The 27500-nt window shown below is 45.4% G+C and overlaps 1 protein-coding gene across 12 annotated transcripts in view; it reads left to right on the top strand.

The window, feature by feature from the left end:
• Positions 1 to 27500, top strand: part of slmapa (sarcolemma associated protein a) — a 92468-nt gene that overhangs the window by 56558 nt on the left and 8410 nt on the right. For 3 of the 12 annotated variants that reach the window (XM_078247617.1, XM_078247619.1, XM_078247620.1), the window contains 13 exons: positions 712 to 852; positions 4680 to 4745; positions 10435 to 10494; positions 12811 to 12885; positions 14377 to 14457; positions 14699 to 14758; positions 16179 to 16304; positions 19571 to 19645; positions 19741 to 19841; positions 20891 to 21095; positions 21195 to 21312; positions 23153 to 23324; positions 23432 to 23566. In XM_078247617.1, the coding sequence (XP_078103743.1) occupies positions 712 to 852; positions 4680 to 4745; positions 10435 to 10494; positions 12811 to 12885; positions 14377 to 14457; positions 14699 to 14758; positions 16179 to 16304; positions 19571 to 19645; positions 19741 to 19841; positions 20891 to 21095; positions 21195 to 21312; positions 23153 to 23324; positions 23432 to 23566 (1415 nt within the window). The remainder of the gene's footprint in view (positions 1 to 711; positions 853 to 4679; positions 4746 to 10434; positions 10495 to 12810; positions 12886 to 14376; positions 14458 to 14698; positions 14759 to 16178; positions 16305 to 19570; positions 19646 to 19740; positions 19842 to 20890; positions 21096 to 21194; positions 21313 to 23152; positions 23325 to 23431; positions 23567 to 27500) is intronic. The other 9 variants (XM_078247626.1, XM_078247629.1, XM_078247627.1 and 6 more) reach the window with 7 other exon arrangements.

Consider the following 27500-nt stretch of genomic DNA (forward strand, 5'->3'; position numbering starts at 1 on the left):
TTCACACATATAACATAATGGTTTCATTTGGACACCTGGCTGTACCGAGCAGCTGCATCACTGTAGCTCAGAAAGTTCCTTAGGCTTGCACGTTTTTGGCCTCACCGTGCATACCATTTTTGTTTTTTATTCAACCTAATGGCTCACAATTTCAGTGTTTAAAACACTTTTTAAAAGTGAGAGAGTTTCTTTTATGATTGTGTATGAGGCCTTCAAAAGTGTCACGTGACCTGCAGTGTCACCTGTGGCCACCATGCCGACGCTGCCAGGATCAACAGCAGCATGTACGAGGACTCAAATATGTAATCGTTGGCTGTGGCTGTTTGAAAAGAGGCAGGTTGTCTCAGGGACACACAGGCACTCTGTCGAGTCTGAGCAGGGCTGGTTGCAGTTTCTGGATAATATGGGTTGCTTCCATGGTTGCCAAACTGTCCACTGCTTTGTTTTTCGTTTTCTGGGGACAAAGAGCTTCTGGTCACTGATTTGACTTCTTGGTGATTGAATGACAACACTGAATATGAATGCTGGAGGTGACTGTCTCACTGCTCACTTTGCCACAGTAGCCACTTTGTGAAGGGACCTGCCATCATTTGGACTCTTACTCTTGTTGTGAACATGGCTGGTAATGTTTCGACAAAATCGTGTGTGTGTATATATATATATATATATATATATATATATGTATATGTATGTGATCTGGTCACACGACAGATGTCCACATTGTCTCCCAAGGACCAGTAGAGGAGCCTGTTGAGGACAAACGGAGCGTGCAGACACCTGAGAGCCAGGAGGAAGACGAGGATGAGGAGGATACAGACACCGATGATGGTGCATTTGGTGAAGATGTTGATGGTAGTCAGTTTATCATAATAATCAAGTTTAATTAATATATAGCACTGTTCTTTAGCAGGGTTTGATTTACAGAATAAACGTAAAACGTCTGACATAATAACAGCACAATTCAACAGATATCTAATCGAGAAACAGTAAAACAAACAAACGAATAAAAGGATATTAAATTAAGAGATACAATAACATAATATTAAAATAAAACCCATGAAATGAGGTTCTGTAAAAGACAAAATACTGGCTTTGTTAACCTGATCATGTGGTGATTCCAGAAAGTATTATGAATATAGCTGGAGCCTTTCTTTACTGAAATGATCTTTTTTTCTAGTTTTCCGTATTTTCAAAGCATTTTCAAGCCTCATTTTGAACATAAAACTCAAAATATACTCAACATATACTGTTTTAATACAAACCCCAATTCCAGTATAAGGATTTGCAAATCATTGTCTTCTATCCAACTTCATAGGAATTGGGTTTTTGTAGTTTAACGTGCATTTGGCAGCCAGTAGGATATGACAGTCCTGGATCATTGCTTAAGAAATGACTTTCTTAGAGTCATGTTTCTTTTCTTTACAATACTTGTTTTGCTTAAATGATTTCATTATCTAGGCATGTTGTGGGGGAGAGAAGAGGTTGAGCCTTTGGTTGATCTAAAAGTCCTGCTCATTTTCTGCCTAGACAATGTCAGGGACTTTTTTTTTGGGTTTCACTCTTTGTTTTGGTCCCATCTTGAGTTTCCATTCTGACTCGAGAGTTGTGAGGTTGTGCTCTGATTCAGAAACTCCTGATTTACAATAATGAGATGATGAGTATCGAGCTGTTTGACGGTAGCCTGGTCCTACCAGCGGAAGTACGTAGGAGGGCGGAGCCAGGCTAGTTTGATGGTAATATGTTCAACGGAAAAGTTATTGAGAAACCGAGATTGACGCCTTAGCTGTCTGCTTGCCTGTCCACATCCTGTCTGCTCTTACAGTGTTGTGGTATCTGTCCAGAAACACTGTATTATACCTTTATTCGTCTGAAAATATCTGCCTTGTATGGCTTCGACTTCTCCTCTGCCCTTTTGTTAATGGAGCATCTATCTGACCGTGTAGGTATCGTTCTCTCTGTAACTCATTAGTTCTGTCATGCTTTCTACCTGCTTTTACCTGTCTGTCTTTTCTCATGATTTCTGTCTTTGGCCCTTTCTGTCTCGTCCTCTCTCATACAGGGTTGGGTATTGGGAACAGTGTGTTCATTAAGAAAGATGGTTTTTGATTCTGCTTATCAATTCCAGAAAGTAAAATAACTGACCACCTGCTCTGCAGTATTCATTACTGGCTATACATGCATTAAAAATATGTGTGTGTTGTCACAATATAGCAGACCAGTTAGTGCTGGCGAGTCATGAAACCGTGAAATAATCTCATGCAGGAAGGAAGTCCATTTAACATGAAGCATTTTCTGTAGTTTCGGGTCATAATGCCTCTAAATCAGCTAATAATAGGATCAGAAGCTGCAGCCTGGAGCTTCCCGTGTCATGCCATCCCGTCTGGTGCCATCCCCGAGCTTCTACTTTCCAAAAATAAAAGCTCCTGTCTGGAATAAAATACTTTAAAAAATATCTCTCTTGCTTTTCAAAGTAAAAGCTTGCGTCGACTATCATACAAATGAATAAAATACTTAAAAATATATGTCTGTCTATAAAATAAATGCAGATTATAGGCAAACAAAAAAAGTCATTCTATGGCTGCAACCTGGAGCCTCCCGTCTCATGCCCCTCTCGCCTCCCGTCTCATGCCCCTCTCGCCTCCCGTCTCATGCCCTCCCATCTCATGCCCCTCTCGCCTCCCATCTCATGCCCCTCTCGCCTCCCCCTCTCGCCTCCCATCTCATGCCCCTCTTGCCTCCCGTCTCATGCCCTCCCGTCTCATGCCCCTCTTGCCTCCCGTCTCATGCCATCCCGTCTCATGCCCCTCTCGCCTCCCGTCTCATGCCCTCCCATCTCATGCCCCTCTCGCCTCCCATCTCATGCCCCTCTCGCCTCCCGTCTCATGCCCCTCTCGCCTCCCGTCTCATGCCCCTCTCGCCTCCCGTCTCATCACCCTCCCGCCTCCCGTCTCATCACCCTCCCGCCTCCCGTCTCATGCCCTCTCGCCTCCCTTCTCATGCCCTCTCGCCTTGCTGATAAGCAATTGTATTTGCAGCAATGTCCATAAGTCTTGGAAAAGAGTGTAACATGTTTATTTTCCTTGTCAAAAGGGAATGTGAACATTTTAAACATGCTTCGATTTTCATTTCCTATTTCATATAACAAAAAATGTAATCACTAGAAAACAGAAATGAAAAAATGCCTTTTTCTTTCATATTCTGCAAAGAAAAGAAAATATGAATAAAACACGAGCGTGTCAGATTGGTCTGATTCCCAGCTTAGCTAGAGCGGGTAACGCAAGCTCTGCAGACTCTAGCTCTGCTAGCTAGCTGCAGCGGCAGCAGGGAACATTATAACATTAGACCCAGCACCGGAGGTCTGATCCCCATGATCTGATCCCGAAGCGCCGGTGACTTTCTGCCAGATCAGCAAGCTTAACGACAACAGAAAGGTTGCTGGGACCAGACTTGGACGCTGTACGGTAACGTTATGTAACAGTAACGTTACAGCCGTGAACTGAAAGTCTATTTCCTCAGCTGGTTTGACTCTCTTCGGGCGAAGCTGTCTGCGGCGGGTAGAGACGGAGAGTCAGAGGACGGCAGGGAGAGAGGGGAATAAAGAAGTGTATCGACTCGAATGACCAAAACATACACTAGACCCTCCTTGATCGCAAACGTGGTCACAAACTTACCCGTGACTCCATCTGGAAAATAATTGGCGATTTCGTATTTTTGACCGGCTGAACTTACCGTTGGACACGCCTCGACATGAGACGGGATGGCATGAGACAGGATGGCATGGCATGAGACGGGACGGCATGGCATGAGACAGGATAGGATGGCATGGCATGGGACGGGATGGCATGAGACGGGACGGGATGGCATGAGACGGGATGGCATGACATGAGACGGGATGGCATGGCTTGAGACGGGATGGCTTGAGACGGGATGGCATGAGACGGGATGGCATGAGACGGGATGGCATGGCATGGGATGGCATGAGACGGGACGGCATGACATGAGACGGGATGGCTTGAGACGGGATGGCATGAGACGGGATGGCATGGCTTGAGACGGGATGGGATGGCATGGCATGAGACGGGATGGCATGGCATGAGACGGGACGGCATGGCATGGGACGGGATGGCATGAGACGGGACGGCATGACATGAGACGGGATGGCATGACATGGGATGCTCCAGGCTGCAGCCATACCCGCCTCTTGAAATCCAGGAGCAGCCAGACCCACGTGACACGTTCGTCCAATCAGCTGCCGGTTTTCACCGTTTTGGGCGACAATACAGATTAGCGCCGCCTGCTGTTATGGAGACGTATTACGTCTCGCGCACGCGCAGAACGTACGCTCCAGTCGGCGTCTCTTCGGTGTGTTCTGAGGCACTTTTTGGACCCGTCGGCAGAAAAGCCAGTGCGTAACTCTCGCCAAAAAGACCCTAGGTTGCATTTTGGCGAGAGTTACACTTTAAGATTGAGTGTACTATTTTTTTTATTTAATGTTTAAGCAAAAATGCAGCCTCAATCTGCTTCAGATATGGATAGGATGTGTTTGCCTCCAACATATATTGTTTACAGTTTAAATGAGATATGGCATTGATGAGCAGAAATAATAAAATCTGAAATAAATACCCAACTCCACTCTTGATAGTCATCTTAGTAATGTCAGTGCTCTGTGTTTCTATCAGACAACTGTCATGTTAACAACAGCGGAGGAGACTCGACTAGAATCCAACAGTTGATTGAGTGTCCGCGTGAGTACAAACTACATCTATTCCTGCTGTATGCTGCTACACACACACACACACATACACACATATATATACACACACGCACGCACGCGTTTGTTTCACTATCTTTGTGGGGACCCGTCATTGACATAATGCATTCCCTAGCCCCTTACCCTAACCTTAACCATCACCACTAAATGCCTAACCTTAACCCTTACCCTCACCCTAACCAGAACCTCATTCTGACCCTAATCCTAAAACCAGGTCTTAACCCTCAAACAGCCCTTTAACCTTGTGGGGTCCAGCATTTTGGGCCCCACAAAGCTGTTGGGACCCCACAAGTATACTGGACTCCCGGTTTTTGGACCCCACGAATATTGTAAAACAAGCACACACACATACATACACACACACACACACACACACACACACACACAATATTCACAATGACTTAAACACAATAAACGTTTGTGGTGCTCAAAGCATAGAAAAGGAGAGCAGCATCTCGCTCCAGAAACAATGTCCCCATTATTCAGAATAATTAAGTTTGCTTTGGAAACTATCTAAAAGTTATTGCAGTTGGTGGTTCATTGTGAGTAACTAGGAGAAACATCGCTGTATATACCACAGGCATTTTTTTGTGCTTTTTGGATGCTTTTATATAGACCTTAGTGGTCCCCTAATACTGTATCTGAAGTCTCTTTTATATAGGCCTTAGTGGTCCCCTAATACTGTATCTGAAGTCTCTTTTATATAGGCCTTAGTGGTCCCCTAATACTGTATCTGAAGTCTCTTTATATAGACCTTAGTGGTCCCCTAATACTGTATCTGAAGTCTCTTTATATAGGCCTTAGTGGTCCCCTAATACTGTATCTGAAGTCTCTTTTATATAGACCTTAGTGGTCCCCTAATACTGTATCTGAAGTCTTTTATATAGACCTTAGTGGTCCCCTAATACTGTATCTGAAGTCTCTTTATATAGACCTTAGTGGTCCCCTAATACTGTATCTGAAGTCTCTTTATATAGACCTTAGTGGTCCCCTAATACTGTATCTGAAGTCTCTTTTATATAGACCTTAGTGGTCCCCTAATACTGTATCTGAAGTCTCTTTATATAGACCTTAGTGGTTTATCTGTGGAAACTTTCCTTGACTGCCTACATTTCTGATACCAGCCAAACATTGGCCGTCATTGAGCAGTGTTCTTTGTTTGTTGAGGGCAGACAACATTACTGTCAGTCCCACTTGCTGCCGTTGTGGCTGGTTGCAGCAGACATCAATCAATCAATCAATCAATCAATCAACATTTATTGATATAGCACTTTACAGTAACCAAAAGGTATCCAAAGTGCTTCACATCAGAAACCAAGACTAAAACACACATCATATAACATATCATACAATAAAAAGAATGACACATAGAAACAATAAAATCAGAAAAGGTTACATATAAGTAGGAGAGGGAAGCTGTCACACCACTACTACGTATTAAAAGCCTTTCTAAACAGATACGTTTTGAGTTTAGACCTAAAAAGCCCTACAGCTGTAGTCGTCTGATTATCAGGGGGTCACTTGTTCCAGAGTGTCGGGGCAGCGACTGCAAAAGTCTGATCACCCCCCTGTTTATACTTTGACCTCGGGACTTCTAAAACCAGCTGATTTGAGGACCGCAAGGACCGGTTCTGCTCACGCAGGGTTAAGATCTCGGACAGATACTCCGAGCAGCAGCATTTTGTACAAGTTGAAGACGTGAGATGGAGGTCTGGGTCAGACCAACATAGAGAGCATTACAGTAATCCACCCTTGAACTTATGAAAGCATGAATAGCCTTTTCTAGGTCGTGCCTGTTAAGGAAGGGCTTAACTTCAGCCAGGAGACGAAGCTGGAAAAAGCTCATTCTAACAACATTGCTGATCTGCTTATCAAATTTCATGTTGCAATCAAAAGTAACCCCCAGATTTTTGACAGCTGGCTTAAGGTATGAAGCCAGGGCTCCCAAACTCACAGCTGGACCGTTAGGCATACCTGATGTACTAAAGACGATACAGTTTTAGCTTCATTCAAATGAAGAAAGTTTTGTGAAAGCCACAACTTAATATCATTAATACAGCTAAGCAGGGAGTCTAGTGCGACACTGTCATTCGGTTTCATAGGCAAATACATTTGTAAATCATCTGCATAACAATGAAAAGACAGGTTATGTTTTCTTATAATAGCCCCTAAAGGCAACATATATAAAGAAAACAGGATGGGGCCAAGAATATAACCCTGGGGTACCCCACAGGAGAGAGGAGCAGCTGACGAGAAGTCACCAATCATGACAGAGAAGCTTCTATTTGTCAAATAGGTTTTAAACCATGTAAGTACTGAGCCTCGGATGCCTGCACACTGATCAAGGCGAGAGAGGACTGCATGATCCACTGTATCAAACGCCGCTGTGAGGTCCAACAGCACTAAAACAGCCGGATTCCCGGCATCCACAGTCAAGGCAGTATCACTGTGCACTCTCAAGCAGTGCAGACTCAGTGCTGTGACGTGATCTAAACACACAGTTCAGTTGCAAAAAGGCTTGTAACTGTATAAAAACAACTTTTTCCAAAACCTTTGACAGAAAAGGCAGATGTGAAACTGGTCTAAAATGAGGCTGAGGCTTCTTAAGTAGGGGCCTGACCACAGCATGTTTAAAAGCAGCTGGGACAGAACCTAAAAGTAAGAAGACTTGACCCAATGGTGCTATTAAAAGCCTCCTTTACTATCCTGGCAGGAACAATGTCTAAAGGACAGCTGGTCGGTTTCATGTGTTGCACTACCTCAGTTAGCAATGTCAGAGAAACTGGCTTAAATTCCCCAAACACAGCAGAGGGCCCAGGAGCAGCAGGTACAAACACATTGAGATTAGCACTGGCGTTTTGCCTGACAGATGCTCACATGCACTGTTTGAAACATCTGTCGGAGCAGAGGTGCATGGATTCACAACAGAGTTTATCACATTGACTAACACACTAGATTCATGGCAACTGCTAGCTATGACAGATGAGAGATGCTGCATCTTCGCCGCCTTCACAGCCTTCTGGTATGCTGCTAGACTGTCCCTTAATAAACCCAGAGATACATGCAAATTGTCCTTCTTCCACCTTCGTTCTGCTTTTCTGCAGTGTTGCCTAAGGGCTCTTGTGGTGTCATTTAGCCAAGGGTCCGCCTTAGGTTTAATAGTTTTAGTCCGAACAGGGGCAATAGAGTCTAAAATGTCAGTGCATGTGGAGTGGAACACAGAGAGAATGTTATCTGGGGAAGAGGGAGATACCAGACCATTATTTGCATAAAACTGTGAGCCCACAAACGCAGAAGCAAACTCTCCAGCTGTAGAGGAGGTGATGCAGCGGTGCATAGAAGCTGAGGATATAGGCCTACTAGCAGGTGGCAGAACACTGATCTCAAACCTGATGGGGAAGTGATCTGAAATACCAGTTTCTGTTATTTCACTGAGTGAAACTGAAAGCCCATATGAGATGATGAGATCCAGGGTGTGGCCAAGATGATGTGTCGGCCCTTCCACACATTAAGGCCAAATGAGTTCAAAAGAGTTTTAAAATCATGAGCAAGTGGGTTAGAGGGGCAACACACATGGACATTTAAGTCCCCACAAACCAGGAGCTTGTCATATTTAGGAACATCAGCTAAAAACTCTGAAAACTAGCTCATAAAATCCTTGTTGAGTTTTGGTGGGCGATAAATAACTGCACACAACACAGGAGAATCCAGATCAGCCACAAACAGCTGAAGCTCGAAACTATTATAACAGGATGCAGGTAATAATCTGCATCTGTACTCGTCTTTGAAGAGAGTGGCCAGCCCACCACCTCGACCTGACACTCTGGGCGAGTTGAGGAAAGAACAGCTGGGGGGAGGAGCTCCGAGAAGGCGCTGTCATCACCTGGTTTCAGCCAGGTTTCCGTCAACAACAGAAAGTCCAGCGCATTTGTCGTAAAGAAGTCATTCAATATAAAAGTCTTATTCGTGAGTGATCTAGTGTCGATCAGCGCCATGCGAATTGAGCGTCTTTCTGTCTGTTGGGAAGCACGATTGATCGGGCGGAGATTCCCACGCTCGCAGCCTCGCTCTGAGCGCTTCCTGTTCCAGCAGCGGGGAGATGGGCACTCGGAGTCGGGTACAGTCGCCCGGAGCCACCGGTAACTGAGTACCAGAAAACGCCGCGGATTGCAGCCGATGAACTCCGCGGAAAACCCAACACAAGGATAGCCCAGATCGCCGGTGGAGGATGATGCCAGGTACGATCTGAGCCCGACACGTACTCCGCCTCTCTTACCGCGTCTCCTGCGGCGATTGTTGCGGAGCGGCAGGCAGGGCTGACGCCATAGATAGGCCGGTATGGACGCCAGGAAAGGCGGCGGCGTAGATTGACCATCGGAGCCGTAGATCGGCACTTTCTCCGCAGAATAATATATACTTAAAAGAGTCAGGCGGTCATACACCAGCAGAGGTGACACATTTCTAATGACAAACAGTAGAAAGAGGCAAATATACAATAATTCCAACACAGGTAAGCAGCGAGACACACACAGCGGCGCCATCTTGAACCCAGAAATGACACCCAGACATTATAGAAGTCTTACATCTGCCTCTGAAATCGACCGAGGGGGAGTTCGGTGTCTTGCTCAAGAGCACCTTGGCAGTGCCCAGGAGGTGAACTGGCACCTCTCCCGCTACCAGTCCACCACCATACTTGAACCAGCAACCCTCCGGTTCCCAGCCCAACTCCCTACAGACGGAGCTACTGCTGCTTTATTTCAACGTGTTGTAGGTTTTATACAGTATGCAGTACATCATAGTGTTACATCACAGGGGCATACAAGTGAGATGCCACCGAGGTGATGATGGCTTGTTAATTTCCGTCTACATTTTGCATGTTTTAGTCCATTAATCTTTTTATTTTTTATTTTGTTTAACCTTTATTTAAACCAGGTAAGCCGTTGAGAACGAGTTGTCATTTGCAACGGCGACCTGGCCAAGAAAAGCGTGAGCATGCAGGACAACATACAGTTTCACATTCAATACAATACAAGAATACAGAGTACAATAGGCTACTTAAAGTACAGAATTAAGTGGGCGTTACAAAGCCGGTGCAAAGTGAGGTGTAAGGAAGTAGATGGATATGCGAAAGTGATAAGGTAATAACACACTAACATGTGTTCTAGTTAGTGATGATATAACACAATGTGTATGAAAAGATAGCTCAATCTGATGCCCTTGTCCAGAGAAATTACACAGCTGTCAGGTCCTAGGTTGCAACATAACTGTACCACAAACTAATGTATTCTGTGTACAGCAAATTAACTTTTTCATGTAATACCTGCAACCAGTCCTTTTTAACGTCTCCTCTTACTTGTCACAGATTCTTTTGATTTGAAATGTCCTAGACAATGAACACAACCTCACTTTTTTGAGCAACTTCTGGAGCTAAAGTCCAACTTAAGCTCAGTGAGATCCAACACTTAACATCTGTACTAACCAGCCACTAATCCAGCTGATGACTCACCCTGGGTCAGAGTAAATGGCTGCATGATTGCTGGTTGTTATATTTACCGTGTGTTCAGTTGGCCTATTGGACATTGCTGAGTTTGGGCCAGATTGGAACTGATTAGAGTTGGTTTTATTCACCGATCTCCTGGTTTTCTGTTTTTTTCTCCCTGCAGCGGTCAAACAGCTGAAGGAGACTGTAAGTTCTTCAATCCACAAACTGGCCAACTTTGATGGTAAGAGCTCAACTAAGCTTCAGGTAGAACCTACTTATCAGTCCCTCCAGAAAAACGCGATTATGCGATCCCGTAATTAATGCATAATCAGCCAAAGTCTGCATATTTATGCAAAATATGCGGGGCTTGCATGATGTCATAATCCCTGCATTTTCGTTGCAGAATAGTCCCAAATATCTCAGCAGAAAGATGAAAAATGTTGCGACGTGGTGGAGCGACATGGTGGAGCGACGTGGTGAAGCGACGTGATGAAGCGACATCATGAAGTGACGTTATGTAGCGACGTGATGAAGCGACGTGATGAAGCGACGTGATAAAGTGACGCTGATGAGGCGGCGTTGTGAAGCGACGTGGTGAAGCGACGTGATGAAGCGGCGTGGTGAAGCGGCGTGATGAAGCGGCGTGGTGAAGCGGCGTGATGGCGTGAAGCGGCGTGATGAAGCGGCGTGATGAAGCGACGTGATGAAGTGGCGTTATGAAGCTGACGTTGTGAAGTCGACGTGGTGAAGTGGCGTTATGAAGCGACGTGATGACGTGAAGCGACGTGATGAAGCGACGTGATGAAGTGACGTTATGAAGCGACGTGGTGAAGCGACGTGGTGAAGCGACGTGATGAAGCGACGCGATGAAGCGACGTGACGACGTGAAGCTGACGCGATGAAGCGACGTCATGAAGCCGACGCTATGAAGCGTACGTTATGAAGCTGACGCCGTGAAGCGACGCATGCAGCGACGCTGTGAAGCTGACGCTGTGAAGCGACGTCGTCGCGAAGCGACGTCATGAAGCGACGTTATGGAGTTTCGACATCATGAAGCTGACGCGATGAAGCCGACGCGTAGTGAAGCTGAAGCGATGAGTGACGTGAAGCTGACGCGATGAAGTGACGTGATAAAGTGACGCTATGTAGCGACGCGATGAAAGCGACGCGTCGTAGCGACGTGATGAAGCTGACGTCATGAAGCTTTATCGCCGTGAAGCTTTGACGCTATGAAGCGACGCTATGAAGCGACGTCAGAAGTGACGCTAAGAAGCTGACGCTGACGAAGCTTATCGGGATGACGCGTGAAGCGACGTGATGAAGTGACGCTAGAAGCGACATGGTGAAGCTGACGCGCATGAAGCGACGCCATGAAGCGTACGCGCATGAAGTGACGTGATGAAGTGACGTGATGAAAGTGACGTTATGTAGCGACGTGATGAAGCGACGCTGTGAAGCGACGCCGTAAAGCTGAAGCGACGTTATGAAGCGACGCTATGAAGCGACATCATGAAGTGACGCTAGTAGCGTACGTTATGAAGTGACGTGATGACGTGAAGCGACGTGATGAAGTGAGCGACGTTGATAGAAGCGGCGTGGATGAAGCGACGTAGTGACGCGATGAAGCGACGCCATGAAGCGACGTTATGAAGCGACGCTGATGAAAGTGACGCTGTGATGAAGACGTGAGCGCTATGAAGCGACGTGATGAAGTGACGCTATGAAGCGACGCTATGAAGCGACAGCGCTATGAAGCGACGTGATGACGGCGAAATCTATGAAGTGACGCTATGAAGCGACGTTATGAAGCCATGAAGCGATGATGAAGTGACGTGACGGCGATGATGAAGTGACGCGTTATGACGCGACGTGCGTGATAGCGACGTTGATGAAGCGACGCGGATGAAGTGACGTGATGAAGCCGACGTGATGAAGTGACGCTATGAAGCGACGCTATGAAGCGACGTGAAGTGAAGCTGAGCGTGCATGAAGCGACGTGATGACAGCTTGAATGCGTGATGAAGTGACGTGATGAAGAGACGTGATGAAGTGACGTGATGAAGAGACGTGATGAAGCGACGATGAAACTACAGTTTCTGCAAGTTCCCGCAATATCATCGCATAATATTGCATAAATATCCCGCATATTCCATCACATTTTTTAAGAAAACGTGCCGCATAATCAAGGATTTTAGCCCAAAACAATCACAAAACACTCCATATTTTTCTGGAAGGACTGCTTATCAATCATTTCTTTCTGTTGTCAGAGTCCTGGAGCAGTTCAGTCTGTGAACTAACACTAGAAATCAGAGAGAAGGGCCGATAGCTCACCTGGTTTAGCATGCCCATGTACTAGTCACAAGTCATTCCCCCTGTCTCTGCCCTTTCCTGTCTTCAGCTGTCCTATCCAATAAAGGCCAAAAATAATCCAGAAAAGAAATCGGAGAGAAAACAAACTGAATGTGATGAGACCGACGTAAAATCAGTTTCGACATAAACGGTGAATGGGTGACTTTGTGAAGATAGAATATAGTTCTAAGTGTTTGTTTGTTTGTAGAAGTGATGGACGCCCACCTACAGAACAACCAGACAGCAGAAGACGACATCCTGGCCAGCCCTGATCGACTCAAAGGTACAGGAGACACACACTGGTTTTATACATGACGCAAGGGGTTAACGGGACTCCCCACGGTGCAGGTGTACCGTGGAACCTCTTAATGGTTAATTAAAGGTCCTATGACATGCTGCTCTTTGGGTGCTTTTATATAGACCTTAGTGGTCCCCTAATACTGTATCTGAAGTCTCTTTTATATAGGCCTTAGTGGTCCCCTAATACTGTATCTGAAGTCTCTTTTATATAGACCTTAGTGGTCCCCTAATACTGTATCTGAAGTCTCTTTATATAGACCTTAGTGGTCCTCTAATACTGTATCTGAAGTCTCTTTATATAGACCTTAGTGGTCCTCTAATACTGTATCTGAAGTCTCTTTATATAGACCTTAGTGGTCCCCTAATACTGTATCTGAAGTCTCTTTATATAGACCTTAGTGGTCCCCTAATACTGTATCTGAAGTCTCTTTATATAGACCTTAGTGGTCCCTTAATACTGTATCTGAAGTCTCTTTTATATAGACCTTAGTGGTCCCCTAATACTGTATCTGAAGTCTCTTTATATAGACCTTAGTTAATAACCATCAGAAACTTACCTACCGTTATGTTTTGGTGCTGGTTCCTGTTTAATACTTGTGATCATATTATTAAATGCTAATGAATAGTCCTCACATGTCGGTCCTGCCTGTTAATCCATTTAGAAATGTTTTAGTGAACAAGGGACTGTTATATTGACTTAGTGCTGACAGGGAGACATCCTGTCCATCCTACAGCGACCTCTCACCTTTGACCCCTGTCTTTGCTGTTGTGAGAGATCTGAATTCTGTCCCCTCCTGGCTAACTGTGTGTGTGTGTGTCTCTCTCTGTGTGTTCGTGTGTTTGTGTGTGTCTCTCTGTGTGTGTGTGTGTGTGTGTCTCTCTGTGTGTGTGTGTGTCTCTCTGTCTGTGTGTGTGTGTTTGTCTGTCTGTCTGTCTCTGTGTATGTGTCTCTCTGTGTGTGTGTCTGTCTGTCTCTGTGTGTGTGTGTGTGTGTTCGTGTGTGTGTGTGTCTCTCTCCTCTGTCTGTGTGTGTGTTTGTGTCTCTCTGTCTGTGTGTGTGTGTTTGTCTGTCCGTCTGTCTCTGTGTATGTGTCTGTCTGTGTGTGTGTGTGTGTGTGTGTGTCTGTCTGTGTGTGTGGGTGTGTGTGTGTCTGTCTGTCTCTGTGTGTGTGTGTGTGTCTGTCTCTGTGTGTGTGCTGTCTGTGTGTCTCTGTGTGTCTCGTGTGTGTGTGTGCTGTCTCTGTGTGTGTGTCTGCTCTGTGTGTGCGTGTGTGTGTCTCTGTGTGTGTCTGTCTGTGTGTGTCTCGTGTGTGTCTGTCTGTGTCTGTGTGTGTCTGTCTGTGTGTGTCTCTGTGTGTGTCTGTCTGTGTGTGTGTGTGTGTCTCTGTGTGTGTGTGTGTGTGTGTGTGTCTGTGTGTGTGTGTCTCTCTGTGTGTGTGTGTGTGCGTGTCTCTGTGTGTGTGTGTGTCCACAGAGAATCAGATGGATGCCAAAGAGTCCGACATGTCAGACACTCTGAGTCCCAGCAAAGACCGCAGCAGTGACGACACATCAGGTCAGTAAAACACACACAATGAGTCATGTCGTAACCAGAATTATATTTATGTTGAATGTGATGTGATCACTTCCTCAGTCAGGCCTTTCATCAGTTTGAGTTTTAAGGTTTTTCTGCTGTTGAATAGTGTTGAAAGCTGTTCTCTGCATCTATGAGAATCACGTATTTTGACTTATTTTCTAATAATATTTGTTTGAGAATTCAGAAAAGAAAGAAAGAAAGAAATATGTGTTTGTTTCAGACGGCAACATGGACGACCAGGAGCTGAATGAACCACAGAACAGAGTAGCTCTGCTCAAAGGTAACCATGGCAGCTTGTCTCTGCTTTGTAGTTCTGCTCTGTGTAACTGTAAGAGGTTATAAGAGTCAGTAATACAGTAAACTGTCCACTAGAGGGAGCTGTTCAGTTGTATTCTGTGGCTGCAGGTCCTTTAAAGTGCTCATGTTATGCTTTTTGGCTTTCCCCCTTTCCTTTATTGTGTTATATATCTTTGTTGTGCATGTTATAGTTTTACAAAGTGAAAAAGCTCAAAGTCCCCCCAAAGGGACTTCCCATCTCCAACAGAAAACACTGTTCACAAACTGCTCCAAACAGCTCTGTTGTAGTCCAGCCTTTACTTCAGAGACAAACGTGGTCACTTTGGAACACACGTTATAATGCTCGCCTAGCTGCTAGCATGACACGCCCTCATACTCTGCTTCTGACTGGCTAGTAGTCCTTACCTAGCTACTGTCAGGGCACGCCCTCATACTCTGCTTCTGACTGGCTAGTAGTCCTTACCTAGGTACTGTCAGGGCACGCCCTCATACTCTGCTTCTGACTGGCTAGTAGTCCTTACCTAGGTACTGTCAGGGCCCTCATACTCTGCTTCTGACTGGCTAGTAGTCCTTACCTAGGTACTGTCAGGGCACGCCCTCATACTCTGCTTCTGACTGGCTAGTAGTCCTTACCTAGGTACTGTCAGGGCACGCCCTCATACTCTGCTTCTGACTGGCTAGTAGTCCTTACCTAGGGTACTGTCAGGCCCTCATACTCTGCTTCTGACTGGCTAGTAGTCCTTACCTAGGTACTGTCAGGGCACGCCCTCATACTCTGCTTCTGACTGGCTAGTAGTCCTTACCTAGGTACTGTCAGGGCACGCCCTCATACTCTGCTTCTGACTGGCTAGTAGTCCTTACCTAGGTACTGTCAGGGCACGCCCTCATACTCTGCTTCTGACTGGCTAGTAGTCCTTACCTAGGTACTGTCAGGGCACGCCCTCATACTCTGCTTCTGACTGGCTAGTAGTCCTTACCTAGGTACTGTCAGGGCACGCCCTCATACTCTGCTTCTGACTGGCTAGTAGTCCTTACCTAGGTACTGTCAGGGCACGCCCTCATACTCTGCTTCTGACTGGCTAGTAGTCCTTACCTAGGTACTGTCAGGGCACGCCCTCATACTCTGCTTCTGACTGGCTAGTAGTCCTTACCTAGGTACTGAGCATGTGCGACTCCCAACCAAGATGTTACAGCAGTGAGAGGTCTTTAAACCATGTAAACCTATTCTGGTACAACCTCAAAATACAATTATGAACCTGAAAATGTACAGAATATGGACACTTTAAGAGGCTTCATTCTAGTCAAATGTTCACTTTATTGATTTGTAGTGTATAACATGGCCATTACGTGTGTGTGTGTGTGTGTGTGTGTGTGTGTGTGTGTGTGTGTGCGTGTGCGTGCAGCGGAGTTGCATCGGGCCGGTCTAGAGCCTGAAGACACGGAGCAGGTCATCCACCACCTCCACAGAGAGCTTCTGGATGCCCAGGACTTAGCCAACACTGGCAAGCAGAGATGTCTGGAGCTACAAGGTAATTTACAGTATGAAATAACCCCACTAGATGTCACACACAGATATTTCATTTTATTAGGATCCCCATTAGCTGATGCAGAACAACAGCTACTCATCCTGGGGTCCAGACAAAACATAAAACATTACCACAGATAAGACATTTTCAGACAAAACGGACAAAAAAAACTATAAAAAATAAGACATTTTCAGACAAACATTCATATAATATAGAAATAAGAGCAGTATAGCTAGTATTATTTCCTTTGCAAATATAAATATACATAGTCCTCTTCATGTACTCTAATAAATATCACAATAAATACATAAGCACAGAATAACATCTTGGTTTACATATCAACATCCTATGCATAGAGAAAGTACAACATATGGTTACAGTCTTAGGGCCCTTAGATGATCCTTTACTTGTTTATTATATATATATATATATATATATATATATATATATATATATATATTAGACGCTTTGGCAATCTCTGCTGGAAGGGAGCTCCAAGCAACCATCCCTCGATACAGTACTGTACGTTGCATTGATTGTGTTCCAGCTCTAGGAACGAGACGTCTTCACACCCCTAAAAAGACCTCTAGTGGCATGTCTGGGAGGGTATTTGTGTGTTAGAGCTAAATGTAAGTTGATATTATATGGATATTATTGGAGTTTTGTGATTCATTCAAACCTTTATTTACCCAGGATAAAAAAAAACTCCTTGAGATTACCGATCTCTTCTACAAGAGTGTCCTGGCAAGTGGCAGCAGCGTGGTTTCAAATAAATACAAAGACAATAACAAGTAACAACATAGACACACTTTCACTCATCATATTCAAACAGCAATGTCATCATAAAGAGACAATCTGGGTCCTAAATCAGTTTAAAAACAATGACAGACTGACTGCCTTTCTGCAAGATCCTTTAATAAGCCTTTAAAAGAATAAAAAGAGACCAACTCCTTCAACTGTAGCTCATACTGAAGCTGACTCCATGCAGAAGCTGCTGCACAATAAAAAGCCTTTTTACCAAAGTCAGTTCCTGTGAACGCAAGTGATATGTCCCTGCAGACGTCGGGAGGATGTAAGTGTTCAGATAAGGAGGAAGTAGTCCTAATACCGCTTTATAAATAAAAAGATGCCAGTGCATCCAACGCGAGTTGTGACTACATCCTAGCTCCAATCAGGATGCACACATTCTTATATTCTTTCTGACGTTGTGAGGACATTTCATTCAAAGATTACTTGTCGTTATTGTACGTCATATGACATTGTACGAGATTAAGATGATGGCCAAATGTGTAGGAAATTGGAAGAATAGGGGGGGCACTGTCTAAAAAATCAGGCATCTACAAAATGTTGGTGGTAATTAGTACATTAACTTGCTGTTTTTTTTGTTTTTATTAAAGGGGTGATAGAGTGATGATATAGGGTATTTCACACTGTTCCTTAAGGTCTCCTAATAGGGGATGTAACATTGGTTGGGCTGAATATTGCTCAAATGCTATTTTATGGGTCCTTAACTACCCTGTGAATCTGGCTCTATTGGGAACAAGAGCTTTTCTTCCAAATATGGTCTGCTCATGAATATTTAGATGAGCTGAGTGCTGATTGGTTTGAGCGAACCCCATACAAACACATTGGAGACGAGACAGCAGGTCTCATATTTCAGACACTGCAAAGGTATACATTGTTTGTCTGCTATTTCGTTATTAAAGTCACTTCTGAGACTTTTTTATGCAAGAAATATCTCTCAAATATGGGCCGTTTCACGAAAATTGATGGTAAGACGTGTCGGACTTCAGGAGCTCCACACAGTCTGACGAGAAAACGTCAACCTCCAAACCCAGTGAAAGTCACCGTTTCCCTGTTACTGGACTACTGGAGTACTCGGGGCTCCGTGGAGCTGGCTGGCTGCCAGCTGCCGGCATAACTAGAGTATGTGTCCCATTTAATCCTTTGGGAAAAGATCGTTGCTACACTTTCGGCATAACTTTCATATATTTACAGGTAGAATTTCGTCACGCCACTTATATAACATCTACCCCAAGGTCTTATAACGCTAACAATGGTGTCTGATTTCAATTTAATGCATTTTTGTGAACATTAGGGGTTTCGTTTCAGAGGTCTAGGAGGAGGCTAGCTCGCTCTCATTGATAGAGCTCCATCCAGCCGCAGGCTCTATCAATGAGACTCGCGGACAAGAGGCGTTTATTTCCCCCATCGTTTGTTTAAATAACTCAACACATTTTAATTACACACATTATAAGATTAACTGGAACCTGTGGTAAGAGATTGCTGGCGTAACAAGCTCACTGACCGCGCTCTCATTCACACACACAGGCCATTTAGCAGGAAGAGGGGAGCTGCAGGCCCTGGAGCTCCGTCAGGGCATCGGCGTTTGGTTGTCCATTTACCCAGAAAACAGTGACTTTGCGCGGGTACGGAGCTATGGGCTGCTAGCCGTGACGAAGCTCCATCTACCTCCCAGCAGGACGGGGTCTGTGGAGGAAGGCAGGCCGGGCGGCGAGGTAGCAACACCGGCAGCACCGGCCGCTGAACTCCGACACACAGTTAGACACACAGTAGAGGCCCATATTTGACCTCTACATAGTTGATTTCTCGCATAAAAAAGTCTCAGAAGTGAATTTAGTAATTAAATAGAGGACCTCTGGAGATCTGCGTGACCTAGCTAGATTCAGAAGACTAAGCTGACCTCAGGTCAGAGGTGTAGCCTATGCAGATGTTGGGGCGTGACAAAGACTAGGAGTTGGGATGCTGACGTCAGCTTTTAGCTTTGTTCAGATTCACCCGTTTTCAGCAGCAGTTTCAAAATGTGAGATTTGCAGAGGAAAGGGGTATCAATGGGATTTTGAGCTTCTATGTCCTATTTACCCTCCAAACTGTCGTTATTACACTATGACAAGGTAACTTCGGTTTTGCATTCTATCAGCCCTTTAAAATACATTCAGTAATCACCACCTTGTGCCAACATGAGGGGAAAAAAGCATACTATGCTATTATCAATGCATTTATATGTAACAGCGCTGTGTGTGTGTGTGTGTGTGTGTGTGTGTGTGTGTGTGTGTGTTAGAGACAGAAATGGTACTTCATGTAGGATTAGGATATTGGCCAAAACTGGTATATATTTATACATATATATGAAATATTGGGGGAAATTCTTGCCCCTCTATCACAGTTTTCAGGGGCATTTTGAGATTTTATTTTTTTGCCTTTTTCCCCCCTTAATTTTCTACGCTACTGTCTGTGTCTATCTGTAGCTCTGCTGGAGGAGGAGAGGAGGAGTAACTCTCGGCAGACTGAAGAGTCGACCAAACAGATCCAGTACCTGCAGAGTAAGTACACACACACACACACACACACACAGCATGTATTTGTCACAATCTACCTCGCTCCCAGCTCACTTCCCTTTGTTTGTGTGTGTGTTTAGCTCAGCTCGGAAAGCTTCAGTCCGACATGGAGGCACTGAGGGAGCAGAGGGAGAGCACCATCTGCACCACCAGAGAGGAGCTCTACTGCGCCCAGGAGGAGGTTTGACTCCTATATTACCCTCTGACTCCTCCCCAGGAACCCCAGGACGAGTAGCTGTGCTTAAGGGAACAAACTGAACTAAAACAGACTCCCTTTTACTCCCTTCCCTCTCCTCACAACATCCTTGTGACTCCTCACAATGCCCCTTTGATTCCTCCCAGCTCATTCTTGCTTCCTCTGACTCCTCATGGTTCTCTTTTACTCCCTTTACTGTCTCCTACTGACTCTTCCTGACTCCCATCTCCCAATTATTGTTTTCCCTCAGATCGTTTATAAATCTCGACATTTCCAACCACACTTGAAGGCAGCTTTATTTCATGGAGAAAGAGAGAAAGAGACTCTTTGTGCTTAGTGCTTAGCTTAGTGCTTTGTTGTTGCAGGAAACAGTCAGCTGTTACACAAACTCCAGTGCTTATGTTTAGTTTTTACCCTCTTAGTTTTTGAAAACGTTCTTGTGGCAGCGATAGAGGCAGTGATGTACGGGACTCCCACACCGCCTCAAAACCGACTGATGAGTCTGATCGCTCCTTACGTGATTGGCCACTGCAGTGTGACACTGGGTTGAGTTTCTCCAGAAGCTGAATCAGTCTCAACTTTTCGCTGCTGTGTTTTTTCCGCCTAAATAAAGGCGGAAAGTCCCTGGTACCTGGACTTTTTATCATAACGGAAAACCAAGAAAGGCGAGTGGAGTCGAGCTGAGTCGAGCAGGTACCATGTAGTGGAAAAACGCCATAAGTGACTCCCTTTTACTCCCTTGTCTCTCCTCCTGAAACCTATGACTTCTCCCAACTGCCCTCTGATTCCCAGCACCTTTTTACTCTCTTATTCATCCTATCTGCCCTCTGACTGATCCTGACACCTCTCTGACCCCTTATGAGTCTCTTTTACTTCCGTCTGTCTCCTACGGACTCCCCTCTGACTCTCTTTGACTTCTTCCTGCAAAAACCAGACCCCCTCTTGTATGAACAGACTTTCTGTGTGTCCGTTTACAATAAATTCAAGTTTTATGACATTACTGACAGACTTGTGGATTGTGTTTGTGCGGTCAGATTCTCGTCCTCCGGCACGCCATGGAGGCAGCCACGGCTGAGCGTGAGCGTGAGATCGCCGCCCTGCAGGCCGACCTGGGCAGCGTACGATCTGACCTGGAGCACTGGAGGGACACGGCGGCCAAGTACGAGGGGGAGATCAGCAGGCTGCAGGAAGCCTTCACACAGCAGCAACACCAGCAGAGCTCCGCCAACCAGCTACAGGGTGAGCACAGAGTCCAAATGCCAACGATACGCTATTCATCTTTTGGTTTGGTTTTGGTTCGCACAGATATTAATTACAACTATGCTCCCTCTTCTTCAGCGGAGTGTGTTACGTTGCAGCAGCGGTGTGTGTGTTTGCAGCAGGACTGTGATGGCCTGAGAGGTGAACGGAAAGCTCTTACGGACAAACTGCACCGCCTGGAGACTGAGCTGAGCAGGTACACCCCAGCACACACATTTTAAATGCTTTATTTAAATCCAACAGGTATACACGATTTTTCACATTCGTTAACACTTTGGGCCCTATTTTAACGATCTAAGCGCCTGGTGCAGGTGTGTTTAGGGCGTGTCCAAATCCACTTTTGCTAGTTTGACGGTGGTAAAAAGAGTCCGTGTGCCGGGGTCATGGTTCTAAAGGGTTGTTCTTAGTGTCTTCATTAATCAGAGGTGTGTTTTGGGCGTAACATGCAATCAACCAATCAGAGATCATCTCCCATTCCCTTTAAAAGCCAGGCGCGTTTGGACCTTGGAGCATTGCTGTTATGATGGAGGATTTGCACCGTAATGTTTGTATTTGTAATCTTCTGCATGTGTGTGTGCTGCTGTGCGTCCCTGTGTGTGTAACAAGCATAGTGCGCGCGCTGTGCACGAGCCTAGGAGCTTTTTACTAATTTACAGTGATATTTGCAACCAGAAACTGATGTTTCTGGTTCCTCATACAGGTTCCTATGTACAGGTCAACAACACAGGCCATTACAACTTTTGTCTTTCATTTACAAAAACATAATCACTGTTAAAGATGGTGTTAGAGATGTTACAGAACAGATCATGAGAGATATTAAACAATCATGGCATCACACAGGAATGTTTGTACAAAATGACATCTCTTGGTAACATCTGTTTGACACACCACAAGGAAACGAGAAATACATTGTCCCCTAAAATATGACTGACTGGGAGGTTAGGAGCATTTTCTGAATCCCCAAACATCAAACAGGACATTGTTGCTCACACCAATAACTGAACGTATTGCACTTCAAACTAAAACTCTATATTAGAAAGTGCCCAAACTCGTAGCTGAATCTAAAAGGATCGACCCGGGAGTTCTGACTCAGGACAGCTGACAGGAAGTCCACAGGTCCTGACAGGTTGAAAGTTTAGATTCAGCGTTAAAAGAAGGACTGAGGACAAGGAGGACTGGAGGAAATGTGGGGTCCAGCTGATTCAGGCAGAACTGGACGAAGAGGGAACGACACATGACTGACGGCTGACTGAACCAGACCCAACAGTCAGCAGGTTAACCGACTGCAGCTCTGTGCTCTGTCTGTTCTCCATGGAGAGAAAACACATGCACGGCATGTTCTCATCGAAGCCGAGAGCTCAGCAGGATTTTAGCTGAGCTTCAGCTGTGTTTAGTTTCAAATAAACTGCAGGTGCCATTGGCAGCACTTCTCATGAATATCTGAAACGCACCACTCTGGTGAAACTGCACATGTCAGCTGCAGCTCGCTGTCCCGTCCCTGTTGAGATTCACAACCTACAACTACCTGCCTACAACATGTGGCTGTGGCTCAGGAGGGAGAGTACACGTAGCTCTGTTGTTTGTTGTCACGTAGTGCTGTCAGTAGCGAGAAAAACAAACAATCGGTGCTGCCTACACCGTGTTATCCTCCTGCCAGCGTTAGCACCCAGGAGGCTGAAACAGGGCAGGTTTTAAACGTGCTTTTAGCCTCTTAACATGTTGGAGATGTCAACCGTTCCCTAACACAAACATACAAATAAATACCTGCTGCTCTAATGTCAGAAGGGTTGATTATATTTTTATGAAATGTAACATTTACCTTTTATAGGTAAAATAGCAGAGGTTGTTTAACGCAAAGCAAAGGCCTCATATTCAAAGAGTCAGATGTATCAGGATCCGTCTGATTACGCTGAGAAAGTGACAGTGGTTGATGATTGATGTATCATCGTGCATTTGCTCTCCTGGTAATTTTAGGTTTTAGAAGTTGGGATAAGTAGGGCTCAGTCAGTCCCTAAAAAACACTTGTTTGTGTGCAGCACCAGGGAGCAGAGTCTGGTTCTCAGCAGCAGTCTGGAGTCTCTGGAGAAGAGGGAGGAGGTTCTGCAGGACAAACTGGGTTCTCTGGAGAATCAACACCTGCAGGATGCAAGCAAGCTGAAGAGCCAGCTGGACCAGTCCCAGGCTCACACACACACACTGCAGAGAGAGGTACACAATCCCTTGAAGTTGTCACTTCTTGGATATTTATGGAAATGAAATGTGATATAGAAAGTGTGTGTGTGTGTGTGTGTGTGTGTGTGTGTGTGTGTGTGCAGTATGAGGAGACACAGTCCCAGCTATTGGACCTCCGTCAGCACTATGAGAGAACAGAGAAGGAGAAGCTGAAAATCCACGAGGAGCTGGAGCAGTGCAGGAGCAGCCTGAAGCTGCTGCAGGACAAGACCAGCTCCGTAAGTACACACACACACACACACACACACACACACACACACACACACACACACACTTCCTTAATACCAAAGACCATATGAACTATTTGGGTTTTAACCTTTTATTCTTGTGTTCACTTAGCTTTGAATCCAGATCTTTTCATTAGGTTTTTTTCCACAGTTTTCTTCTTTTTTTTTCACTTAAAGGTGCAATATGTAATACTGACAGCTAGTGTTTAAAATAGTTACTGCAGTACAAATTCCAAATACCGCCCCTTCCTCCCCAGACTCAGAGTTCACGGAGGTTGCCAGGCTGAGATCACAGCATCCATAGTCTCAAGGAACATCCACAACAACTGTTGCTAGACGCTTGTCTCACATAGTCAGATATACTTCACAGCCCAGCGGAGTAGCTAACGTTAGATGCTAGTCTCACATAGTCAGACATACTTCACAGCCCAGCGGAGTAGCTAACGTTAGATGCTAGTCTCATATAGTCAGACATACTTCACAGCCAGGCGGAGTAGCTAACGTTAGATGCTAGTCTCACATAGTCAGACATACTTCACAGCCAGGCGGAGTAGCTAACGTTAGATGCTAGTCTCACATAGTCAGACATACTTCACAGCCAGCTAACGTTAGATGCTAGTCTCACATAGTCAGACATACTTCACAGCCAGCTAACGTTAGATGCTAGTCTCATATAGTCAGACATACTTCACAGCCAGGCGGAGTAGCTAACGTTAGATGCTAGTCTCATATAGTCAGACATACTTCACAGCCCAGCGGAGTAGCTAACGTTAGATGCTAGTCTCATATAGTCAGACATACTTCACAGCCAGGCGGAGTAGCTAACGTTAGATGCTTGTCTCACATAGCCAGACATACTTCACAGCCCAGCGGAGTAGCTAACGTTAGATGCTAGTCTCACATAGTCAGACATACTTCACAGCCCTAGCGGAGTAGCTAACGTTAGATGCTAGTCTACATAGTCAGACATACTTCATAGCCAGGCGGGATAGCTAACGTTAGATGCTAGTCTCATATAGTCAGACATACTTCACAGCCAGGCGGAGTAGCTAACGTTAGATGCTAGTCTCACATGTCAGACCATACTTCACAGCCAGGCGGGTAGCTGACGTTAGATGCTGGTCTCATATAGTCAGACATACGCTCACAGCCAGGCGGAGTAGCTAACGTTAGATGCTAGTCTCATATAGTCAGACATACCACAGCCCAGCGGGTAGCTAGCGTTAGATGCTAGTCTCATATAGTCAGACATACTTCACAGCCAGGCGGAGTAGCTAGCGTTAGATGCTAGTCTCATATAGTCAGACATACTACACAGCGTAGCGGGTAGATGCTAGTCTCACATGAGTCAGACATACTTCACAGCCAGGCGGGTAGCTAATAGATCTAGTCTAAGTCCAGACATACCACAGCAGCTAACGTTATGCTAGTCTCACATAGTCAGACATACTTCACAGCCAGGCGGAGTAGCTAACGTTAGATGCTAGTCTCATATAGTCAGACATACTTCACAGCCCAGCGGAGTAGCTAACGTTAGATGCTAGTCTCATATAGTCAGACATACTTCACATCCAGGCGGAGTAGCTAACGTTAGATGCTAGTCTCACATAGCCAGACATACTTCACAGCCAGGCGGAGTAGCTAACGTTAGATGCTAGTCTCATATAGTCAGACATACTTCACAGCCAGGCGGAGTAGCTAACGTTAGATGCTAGTCTCACATAGCCAGACATACTTCACAGCCAGCGGAGTAGCTAGCGTTAGATGCTGGTCTCACATAGTCAGACATACTTCACAGCCAGGCGAGTAGCTACGTTAGATGCTAGTCTCACATAGTCAGACATACTTCACAGCCAGGCGGAGTAGCTAACGTTAGATGCTAGTCTCACATAGCCAGACATACTTCACAGCCCAGCGGAGTAGCTAACGTTAGATGCTAGTCTCACATGAGACATACTTCACAGCCAGGCGGAGTAGCTAACGTTAGATGCTAGTCTCACATAGCCAGACATACTTCACAGCCCAGCGGAGTAGCTAACGTTAGATGCTAGTCTCACATAGTCAGACATACTTCACAGCCAGGCGGAGTAGCTAACGTTAGATGCTAGTCTCATATAGTCAGACATACTTCACAGCCAGGCGGAGTAGCTAACGTTAGATGCTAGTCTCATATAGTCAGACATACTTCACAGCCAGCTAAGGTTAGATGCTAGTCTCATATAGTCAGACATACTTCACAGCCAGGCGGAGTAGCTAACGTTAGATGCTAGTCTCACATAGTCAGACATACTTCACAGCCAGGCGGAGTAGCTAACGTTAGATGCTAGTCTCATATAGTCAGACATACTTCACAGCCCAGCGGAGTAGCTAACGTTAGATGCTAGTCTCACATAGTCAGACATACTTCACAGCCAGGCGGAGTAGCTAACGTTACATGCTAGTCTCATATAGTCAGACATACTTCACAGCCCAGCGGGTAGCTAACGTTAGATGCTAGTCTCATATAGTCAGACATACTTCACAGCCCAGCGGAGTAGCTAACGTTAGATGCTAGTCTCACATAGTCAGACATACTTCACAGCCAGGCGGAGTAGCTAACGTTAGATGCTAGTCTCATATAGTCAGACATACTTCACAGCCAGGCGGAGGAGCACTCTCTCTCTCTCGCTCGCTCTCTCTCTCTCTCTCTCTCTCTCTCTCTCTCTCACACACACTCTCTCACACACACACACACTCTCACACACTCTCACCACACACACACACACACACACACACACACACACACACACACACACAGAGGCCAAAACACAGACAGACATTAAGTCACGGAACGGAAATTTCAAAATACTGGCATTAGCATTGTTGTCAGAAAAGATCAACTTAGCACGTTTCCTTAATATCTGATGTCGCATTGGGGTCATTTTTGGATTATTACAGGAAATGTATTACATATTGGACCTTTAAAGATTAATGTAGAAGAAGCACCAGACTTGCTCATGGACTCTAACCCACCCAGCACTTCCAGTTCACAGTCTCTCCAATCTGGAGGCAGACCTTCAGTCCTGGTAGAGGACTTCTAACAACCTCTGTGATGGATGTGACTATAAGCAGATGGAGTGACTGACTAAATATAAATGATAAGAAATCCTCACACATCATCGTCTCTCCAGCCTTTCCATCCTGAGCTGATCAGTAACAGCTGTTAGTTTGTGACATCTCCAGGAAACCCAAATTAGAAGATGACATCGAGGCAGAGCAACCTCCTCCTCAGTTACCCTCCTTCCTCTTCTCTCTCATCTTCAGCTCTTCTTACTCTTCAGTCTTTTGTTGACGTGACGGTAGATGTTTGTCTCGTTCCTCAGGTTTTTGTTTTTCAGAATAAAAGTCCTGATCTGGATTCACAGGATTAGATCAACTCACTTTGTTTTCACCAGGGATGCACCGACTCCAGAACCTGACTCCAGATGGATCGCTTCCCATTTGCTCGGCATATCCATCTGGGAACGTAACGTTGGAGAACTTTTGGGAAGGGGCGAAAATCCTGGTTAGCTGATTGGATGAACCATCTGTCAATCACCACCTATGATGGTGACAGACAGGCCAGATCAACGAAGCTAGAAGTCAGTGTAGCTAGCGTTAGTTTGGCTTCAAGGACCTTGTTGTTCTTCTAATGCCATCGTTTAACATACAATTAGGTTAGCTAACGTAGCTAACGTTTTAAACGTACCATTTGTATGTGACATGAACCTCATCAACGACAACCCCCACCAGTTTTCACGGTACACGTCTGAAGAAGAGCAACAACATCTTTTCCTCCGAGAAAAGCCTCCAGAGCCGTTTTTTGCTCCTCTTTCAATGAAGGAATACTTTCTAATTTGGGTAACACTCGCGCGATAGCTACGCTCATCTCATCCGCTCATCCGAA

This window comes from Sander vitreus, chromosome 4 (assembly GCF_031162955.1).
Source record: "Sander vitreus isolate 19-12246 chromosome 4, sanVit1, whole genome shotgun sequence".
Classification (NCBI taxonomy): Eukaryota; Metazoa; Chordata; class Actinopteri; order Perciformes; family Percidae; genus Sander; species Sander vitreus.